Genomic DNA, 9,712 nt, shown 5'->3' on the forward strand with positions numbered 1-9,712 from the left:
TTATTGGACAGTTTGTCGGAGAGATTTTCGCGGGAAAATTGATTCGGGCGGAAGACCGAATTGCGCGGTGAACAAGTATTTTCGTGCCAAGCGAGGACTGATTTAGCATCCGAACGAAACTTGGGCCAGGCTGTGAGTTAAGCTCATTGCAACCTAGATCCGGGATCCATCGTCGGGTATCGGCGATACGAATTCCACCGCGCAGCGGCCTGTCCATTTCATCCCTAACCCGATCCTAGAGAATCCATATCTCGTGTAATTTCGACGATGGCCACGCACCAGATGCAATACACCTTCGTATGATCTGGTAGCAGGGGGCAATCGGATTCGGAGCCAGTGCTCGGCGGTGTGTAACCTCGTAACTCGTAACTCCGTGGAGACACCATCCAGACACTGTATAACCTGGGTTTAAGTATAATCTACCGGTTCCAAGCGATCGTCTAGCGCGCGATACCTGTGTGTAACTTGGGCTCGAGATAAAGCGGCGGTTGTTGGAAACAAAAATCCATCCTCCCCTTTCCCCTTCGGAGATCCGAATGGAATTCGTCAACGAAGATTCGTGGAACCGAATTTGCAACCGTGTCCGTGTTTGGAAACAATTCTCTCTCTCTCTTTATATATATATATATATATATATATATATATCTATTCTATTCCATTCTATTCCATTCTTGCAAGGGCGAGTCGAAGAGCGAGGGGTATTAAGCGTTTTATTAATCGAGCCCTCGACCGGTTTAAAAACCGATCCACGTAGCCCGTATCAACCGACTAATTGTTGATTATGCGGCCGTTTGTGTCTTGGCTCTCTAACTATATACGCGAGGACGACGATACGCGTAATAAATAATGTAGAGACGCGGTGGATCGTCTCTCCCTCAGCCCTGTTTTCACGTGCTGCGCTGCTAGCCGAGGCACCCATTCGGAATTACATATGCACACCTGCGCGCTGTGTGTTGGAACGTTGTAAACCGCGCGTACACCTTACCCGCCGGCCCGCTTGTATTGGTACCGTTGCCACCGCCGGATCCTCCATCCCGTGTAAACGGCCTTAAGCCTCTTACGTCAGCCGTTTCCACGAGTGGGTACGCCTGATAATTACCAATTAGTGGGTGCCAATTAAAACGGGAAGGATTTCGATCCTTCTCTATCTGACCAAGATTACTACGATCAATTTTCTCCTCTCCCTATCTCTGTCCCTCTCCCTCTTTCTTTGTTCTCGCGTTTACCGTACCGTATCTTTGCCGACGGCTTCTTTGTTCAAGGAGGGAAATTTAGTTTGAAACCGAGGTTTTTAGTCGTCGAAGGAGGGAGAGGGAAGGAACGTTTTTTCTCTCGCGAGAAAAAGTGTTTCTTCTTCTTCTTTTTCTTCTTCTTGTTCTTGTGGCGAGTCGGAGAGACACCCGATATTCGTAAGACGTAAAACAAGAGCGATTTGTAAAGTTTTTCTTTCAGCGTCAGCACAACAACCTATCGGATGTCGGATAGAATAACGTCCACTAATGAAATCTCAAATATTAGATGGCATTGTATCGCGTGTTTTGCAAAACCTGACCCCCTCCCTCCCTTCCCCCTCCCCGCCACGCTTCTCACCACCGCCGCTTAGCCTCTTTCTACGATACGATAAAAGCGATTCCGCGAAATCAGAGCCGCGGAACGCGCGCCAGATACCGAATAGCTTTCGTTTCGTTTCGTTGAGTGTAAAGTTCGATATGCTCGGTCGCCAATCCCATCCATCCCCCCCCTTTTCTTTTCATCGTCATCTCGTTAATTCTCCCTTCGAAATTATGCAAAAAAAGAAAAGAAAAGAAAAGAAAAGAAAGAGAAGAAGAAGAAAAAAAGTTGACGGAACACGTGGTTGACGAAGAAGAAAGAGAAAGAGAGAGAGAGAGAGAGAGAGAGACAGAGGGAGAAGACAGGTTGTCTCAATTTCTATCGGTCGCGGATGTTCGAAATTGCAGAACCGGAAGTCGTCCTGTGTCAGAACATGCCTATTCCATCTACGGGTATTTCCTTTATGGCCGGCCGTTCCCTTCCCGCCATGGGAACCCATCGGGACCTTGTTCTACACGAGTCGAAGAAAACGTAAATTCCGAAAAAGAAAATACGAGAATTACCCGACGAACGTTCCCACATTCTTTTGTCGCGTAAAATTTTTATTTCTCTCTCTCCCTCCCCTTCACTACATATAACTACCTCGTACGAGAACATCTTTATCCGCTTTTCGCGTTTCCGTTTCCGAAAGAGGGGGGAGGTTTTTTTCCTCCTTCCTTTTTACGGACGGTGATACGTGTCGTCCGCGATTCGCCAACAGCACGTTTCGAGTAGAGGGGAATGCGCGTTTAAGGAGAAGCCTCGTTAGAAATTATCCGACACAGTTTTATGACACGTCGGTCGTCGGTGTTAAACACCGTTTAACACCTTCTTTTTTTTTTTTTTTTTTTTTTTTACAAATCGCATTAATCTCGAATTAAGAGTCAATGCGAAGGGATGAAAGAAAATTGACGGATAAATAATTCCACGGACGCATTCCAGGTGAATTTCCGTTGAAATTTAATTAAACAGATAGCGTTATCGCGCTTATCGCGCATGAATCGCGATTAAAGGAAAGGCAGTTTAATGGAGACGAAACTTTCCAACTTTCTCTCGGACGGTGTTTAAAAAAAAATCGGAAGGGAGGATAAAGGAAATTGGCGGCGTTTCGTGCCGTATTCTCCGAGGATCTTGGATCGCGGGAATGGTTTTATCGTGGCAGCGATCGCATGCAGGTAGAGAGCGCGCTGGGGTAAATAAAGGAATAAATTCTCACGAGGGAAGGCGAGGAAGGGGACACCTGGTTTCGGCCCCTCCCCACTCTAGGGAACACTCGTGTGTCTCGGCGATTAATAAGGGTGTAATCGACGAGTTGCTCGTTACACGACTCCGCTCGTCTTCTTCTTTCCGCTTTTAAACTCATTTCCGCCCACGTGTAACGGGGAAGAAGAATCGTAGCTCGATCGATCCAACCGTCGTTTCGAAATTTCTCGAAAAACTTTAACTCGCTTAACGGCCGATTTCGGCGAAAAATCGGCGAAAAATGCAATCCTTCCTTTCCCTTTTAAATTGAAATCGATGACGTAACGATAGACAGATAGATCCTAGGGATAGAGGAGGGAAATTATTCATCGAGACGACGAAACAGCCGTTGCGAGAACGTGAGACGGGCATCACGTGGTCAATTTTCCTCGAAGACGTGGTGTCGACGCGCGTAGCGCCCTTCTTCGTCAACCACGTTTGGCCACGAGCTAATTTCCCTGACGGAGACGTTTCCATCCGTCCTTTCCCCCTCCCCCTCCTCTTCTTTTCCATTCCGGCCGCAACCCGGGGAGAACAAGAGAACTAAATCAATGTAGGACATTTATATTGGCTGCTGGAAATCGCTGACTCTCGCGCCACCGTGGACATATTAAGATTTCTGATCCGGTTTCCCGGACATTTTTATTATTGCGTATCCACCGCCATCGTCCTGGTCGGTTCAGAAATAAAACGTGAATTATTGGCCACGCGGTGTCTTCTCGTTCGCTACGATCTCGATTTCGAGCGAATCCTTCCTCGATCGTCGCCTCTTTGATCCCTTCAGGATGGACGAGAAGAGACATTACGAGAGATTATGAGAGATTTTATTTTTTTTTCCTTTTTTTTTTTTTTTTTTTTTTTTTTTTTTTACAATTATCATAATAAATCCCGGCACGCAGAATTGGAAAACAAAGTTGCGAATGTCGGATGCAACGCGCCTATGCACGAGGAAGCCACCGATGTCAAAGCAATTCATTTAAATTAATAGGTCCAGAGGCCGAGAGCGTTTATCGCGCGATTAGCAGCGGTCTTTTTTTCTCTCTCTCTCTCTCTCTCTCCATCCATGCCCCCACCCTAGGTGGGTGTTCGTATTTGTACGTCCGTTATCGACTGCTGCCACCGATAAACCCGATGCTTTTATCGCGTACAATTATATGCCCCCGTTCCTCCCCCGCGAGATATACGGATGCGGTTCTGAACGCTCTCGAAGATCTTTTGTTCTTAGAACTTGGATTCCGCGTCGTAATTTTTCGATCTTTTCCTCCTCCTCCTCCCCTCCTGACGTTTCGTTTCTATCGAATAACGAGAATAAGAAGTAGAAAAAAAGATTTATATATATATATCTCGAAATATCCTCGTTCGAAAAAACTTAGAATATAGAATTGTTATTAACCGATACGTTACAATTACGAGTGAAATTCGCGTTGCCGCGAAACGAGGGAAAGAATCGTCGATATCGAGAGGATGGATCTAGATGATGTATCTCGGTACGTTGGCGGAGTTGGTCGTGTCCCGCTATTGGCTCGTAAGCACCCCCCACTACCACCCCGCCTCGGTCAATCGGCGTGGTGACGGTTGGCCGAAGCTTGTCTCGCAGTCTCGTGTCGTCCTTCGCGTGGTCGGTATCGAATTCCTTCCTTCTTCTCTTCCTTTTCCTCCTCCTTTTTCTTCTTCTTCTCCTTCCCCTTGCCTTGTCCCTGGTTCACCTCGCCTTCTCCACTTCTTATCGCTCGTTTACGCTTCCATTAACTCCGTGCAAAGTACACGGGAACGTTGGATTCGTGGTGCGGTGATCGAACGACTGGTGGTGGTGGTGTTAGCGCGGGGAAAGCGCGCGGCCTTTCCATTCTTCTTTCTCTCCTCTCTTTCTTTTCCTCGCCTCTCTGCGGCAGAGGAGGGAGGAGGGAGGAGAGTTGGTGGATTTTCGCGAGGGGAGATGGTCCGAGTTGTCGAGGGGGTAGGGTGGGGAGAGAGTGGAAGTTGGCAGGATTCTTTCACGGTCCCGGCGAGCCGTTAAATTTGGCCTAAACGGCCATAGTACCCGCGTTAGAGGGAAAACTTGGCTCTCGTCGTTCCCTCCTGCGCTTACCATCCTCCTCTTGCTGGTGCTGGTGCTGCTGCTGCTGCGGCAGGTGGAGGTGGGGGGCTCGAAGGGAGAGGAGAAGCAGGGACAAAAGTTTTGGAAGCGAGGCGGGGGAGGGCGAGAGGAGTGGTGGAGGAGGAAGGGGAGGAGAATAAGGGAAGCGGTGCGGAATATTTTAACATATATCACGGCGAAATTGGGACGAGGGTATGCCGCCGCGAATCTCTCCTTCCGCGCCACTTTCCACCGCCACCGTGTTCTTCAACCCCTCGGCTGGCAAATCGCCGGTTACGTTGTCCCACCGCGCGATCTGACTCGCCGCTCTCCACATCTTCTCTCTTCCCTTTCCCCTCGTCCTCATCTCCCGCGACATGTTTATCCGTCCTGCTGACTACGCCTGTTACACAATGGTAAGGAAAAATGGGCGAAAGGAAATGGCGAATCATTTTTTTTTTCCTTTTTTTTTTTTATCTTCTCTTCTCCCCGCTTTCTTTTCCGTTTTCATTCTTCTCGCCTTTCTTTCTCTCTCTCTCTCTCTCTCTCACTTGTTGATATTAATCGACGATGCGAGGAATGATATCTGGTTGCACTTTTTCGAGAAAAAAAGGTGTCTCTATACCGCGTAATAAATTGTTATTATTATGGAACGCGTATTTCTTATCTCTTCGCATTCCCACTACTCTTCTAACGTAATATATTTAACCGTTAACCGTAAATCTCTTTGTTCTTTTTGTTGCAGTACGGCTCGGATGAATTCGGACAGGACTCGCCGAGATACACCTCTCCCAAAGCTGCGGCCCTCTACGCAGATCCCTACTATATCGGTAAGTCTCGTTTCCATACGTGCAAAATGCAATTTGCATTTCATAGTAGGAGACTTAATAACGACGTAACTATTGCGTCGGGAATCGCGACTACGCACGGGGGAAATAATAATAGTAGCGAGCGAGCGAATGAGAGAAAGAGAGAGAGAGAGAGAGAGAAAGAAAGAAAAGGGGGAAAGGAAAAATCGTTCCGTGCCCCTCGCGTCGCCGTTGTACGTGTTTTTGTATCGCAGTCGGAAATGTAGGCCTCCGCCTCCGTTGAACTTGGATTGAAATCCGACCATCGCTAAAAGTAAACGGCAAGGAGGCAAGTTCCGTTGGCCGAACCGATCGATCTGACCCGTCGCACCGAACGTGGGCACCGATCCAGTTCTTCGATCGTGGCTTTCGCGTCATGTGTTCCCGCCCCCTCGCGCGTAGATCCCCTGTACACGCGTCTATATATCTGGTGGAGATCGCGTACGTAACGATTTCGAACGAACGATAAAAGGAAGTTTACGATCGCAGTAATATTCAACTGTTTAACGCTCGCTCGTAAAATTCGCCGTTCTGCCCCTGTCGCGCGTAAAAACAATAACAATCTCTCTCTTTCTCTCTCTCTCTCTCTCTCACACACACACACACACGTATACACGCACACACTCTCTCTCTCTTTCGTTATTTGCCGGAACGACGGCGCGTCCCAAGTTGCGCGTTGAAATTTCGCGGGAAAAGATGGGAAAGATCGGGCGGGGAGGGAGGGGAGGGGGAAACCGCATCCACGCGCGTTTCCTCCCCGATCGTGCAACCCGAACGGGTAAACTTTATATTCCCGACCGTTTCTATTTTCATACCTAACGTAATTTACGTGGCATTATATTCCAACGCCAAACTCTCTCTCTCTCTCTCCCTCTTTCTCTCTTTCTCTCTTCAATGCCTAGCGATCGAGTTCGTCGATCAATTGAAATTCGTTTTCGAAACGAAGAATTTATCACGGCAGCAGATATTTTTACGATCATCGATTCGTAACGAATCGCTTTTTGAATCGGTTAAATAATTTCGCGGTTGGATATCTTTGGGGTGGAAATTTTCGAAGGGGGGAAACGAAGAGAGAGAGAGAGAGAGAGAGAGAGATGGAAGTTTCTCGGATGGATTACCGAGGCGGTAAATCAATAAGATCGGTAAAGTTTCCGGGTAAAGTTGTTATTAAAGATCAGAGGGTAAGGAGGGTTGGCTCGTTGGCCGGCTTCTCGAATACGTTCTCGGCTCGTGACACCCGGTAAGCGAGCGGAATACCTTATAAATGGGGAGGAGGGAGGAGATGGAATGGGTGGCGAACGGGGAAAAAGTTTTATCAGACATCGAATGCCTAGGTAGTTGGTAGTAGGAACGGACGAGTAGTTTGGCTTAGTTTCACTTCCCTCCTCGGTCGCGGTGGAAACTCCTCGGCCACGGAATTATATCGAGCAAAAGTATCAAGAAATACGTTCCCTTCCCCTCCTCCCCCTCTCAACCTTATTGCTGTTGTTTTCAACTGAAATAATGGGCCGCGTATTGCCCCTTTATACCGAATATCCAAGCCGGGATACACCTACCCTTTACCCTTTGTGCGGGTATCAAACTTGGAAATTTCGTTCCGACGTGTTTTCGGTTCTCTCTCTCTCTCTCTCTTTCTCTCTCTCTCTGCTCTCGATACGCGTTCGTGAAAAGCGTTCGTTTTATATCCGTGTACACATGCGCGACGACACCAGCGAGGTACGCGCCACGTGCCGCTATTTGTTGCGTCGAATTGCGTCGAACGAGAGGCGCGGTTACGGAGAGGTTATATACGAACTGGGATATAAATGGTATTCGATTTAAATCGTGTCTTCTTTCTTGTTTCAGATGGGAACGCCGCGGGTACGGGTCCTGGTGATCCATGGACGGGGGGCAGCGGCGGCGTCCAGCCCCCGTACAGCGGATACGCACCCCCACACCTGGCCCAACCAGCCTACCCCATGCACCTACCCCACGACCCCATGGTAAGACGACTCTCTCTCGCCCCTTTCTTCCGTTCCTCGGGATTTGAAAGGCCGATCCTAATCCTCCCCTCCCTTCGATTCTCGAGAAAAACATCCCTTCTTCCTTCCCACCTTCCTTCCCATTTTCCTTTCGATTGATTCGTTAATAACGCGTTTCCCCCTCCGCTCGTCGCGAATTCCACGCCGCTTCCACCGACGAACTTTCGCAACGTCGATATATATTTTCATCGCGGGGAGGAGGAGGGAGGAGAGGGGGGGGGAGGAGAGGTCGAATCGCGGAAACGAGGGAAAGGTTGACGGTGAAAAATTGCAATCTCCCCGCGTTACGCGTTCCGCTGCAGCGCCCATAAATTCAGCAGCCCGGTTCGCAGCCATTTTTCCTCCAACTCCTCGGAAGACGTTCGACTCGTTTGACATTGTCAGAGAGTCGGGAGAAGAAGGAGGGCCACCGCGCTCCACAGCCTCTCGCTCGTCTTCTCTCTTCATCGGGTCGGATCGATTCGGCCGAGTTTTAATAATCCGTTTCCATTCCCCGGTTAGAAACGGGAGGGGGCAGAAGAAGAAGAAGAAAAAGAAGAAGAAGAAGAAGAAGAGGAGGAGGAGAAGCGCGGGAATTTCGCGGATTCGGCCTCGCCTTATCCCTCTTTACCTCTCGAGACGACTCCTCTTTTTACTCGGACGAGCAAGGGAGTTCCTCTCTCTCTCCACGGCCAGTTGAGAAACACTGTTGACAGTGGTGGCTTCGCGTACCCGGAGCAACGTCAAATGACTCACCGGCTTCTATATATAGAACGACTCTCCCGCTACTCGGTGTTTCTAGTCAAGTGCAGCCTTCGTTTGATTTACGCCGTTCATGGTTACCACGAAATCCTCCTGTTCGCGGCGGCACTCCGAACACCCCTCCCTCCCTGCCTCTCTTCTTCGCCAATCCCCTAATTGATCCCCGAACTCGGATCGAGTTTTGAGACGAGAAGCACGAGAGGCTAACTGTCTCCTCTCGAAATCGACGCGAAAGAAGAAGCAAGGATCGTTGGAAGGGGAAGAGAGAGAGAGAGAGAGAGAGAGAGAGAGAGAGACAGAGAGGAGTGGCGTGCATTATGCATAATATAATGGAGGTGAACGTTCCACAAAAGACGCGGAGCGTCGCTGCGCCCGTCATCATACTCCACCAGCCTCCAGAGACCTCTCCGGTCCAAAGGTTAAACATTTACGATCCTACGGTTTAACGACCCCTTCTTCCGAGAAGCTTCGTCCTCCTCGGCAGGCGAGGAAGAATTCTTTTGTGTTTGGGAAGAGACGCGCGCGTGCAATCCTCGTTTCCCGATTCCTCGATTCGCCGCCCTGCGGTACGTTCCTTGGTTATCGCTCGCGAGACTATCATCTACCGTCCCTCCTCGCTCGTGAAATGGCGGCGAGGGGTTGCTCGCCAGCTCTCTCTCCAATTTGTTTGATAAATAGGAGGAGGGCACGGGCGCTTCTTCGACCGAACACGACGACTTAAAATTAGACGTTTTACGAGCGAGCTTCGGATGCTGCTCCTCTCCGATCCGTTAAGAATCGAGAGAGAGAGAGAGAGAGAGAGAGATGGTTCGAAGAAATTGAACGTTGGTCGACGATTTCAGGCGTATTCGGCCATGTCGCCGAACGGAGAACCGGCGGCTCCGATTCTGGGCTCGGCGGTGACCAGCGCGGCCTCACTGCCACCAATGTCCACATTCCGGGGTAGCGGCGCAGTCGGGGCGAATACCGGTACCGGTGCACCGTCCCCGGCATCGTTGCAATATAGTCATAGTCCTGGTGCACCGACCAGCGCGCCATCCGCCCCCAATCCTGCTCCCACCACGAACCAGCCACCCGCCACGGGGGACAACCTCGGCAAGACTCTCGCGTCTGTAGTAAGCACAAGAGTAAGTACGCTGATCCAATTCAATTGGATTATTTCTATATATATATATATTTATATATATATATAT

General features: G+C 49.4%; 1 protein-coding gene across 18 annotated transcripts in view; it reads left to right on the top strand.

Moving 5' to 3' along the window:
* Positions 1 to 9,712, top strand: part of LOC122711024 (protein daughterless) — an 87,478-nt gene that overhangs the window by 68,419 nt on the left and 9,347 nt on the right. For all 18 annotated transcript variants that reach the window (XM_043929399.1, XM_043929400.1, XM_043929390.1 and 15 more), the window contains 3 exons: positions 5,655 to 5,739; positions 7,603 to 7,739; positions 9,362 to 9,646. In XM_043929399.1, coding sequence (XP_043785334.1) covers positions 5,655 to 5,739; positions 7,603 to 7,739; positions 9,362 to 9,646 — 507 coding nt within the window. The remainder of the gene's footprint in view (positions 1 to 5,654; positions 5,740 to 7,602; positions 7,740 to 9,361; positions 9,647 to 9,712) is intronic.

The sequence above is a fragment of the Apis laboriosa genome, unplaced genomic scaffold, assembly GCF_014066325.1.
Source record: "Apis laboriosa isolate Shangri-la unplaced genomic scaffold, ASM1406632v1 scaffold16_cov148, whole genome shotgun sequence".
NCBI lineage: Eukaryota > Metazoa > Arthropoda > Insecta > Hymenoptera > Apidae > Apis > Apis laboriosa.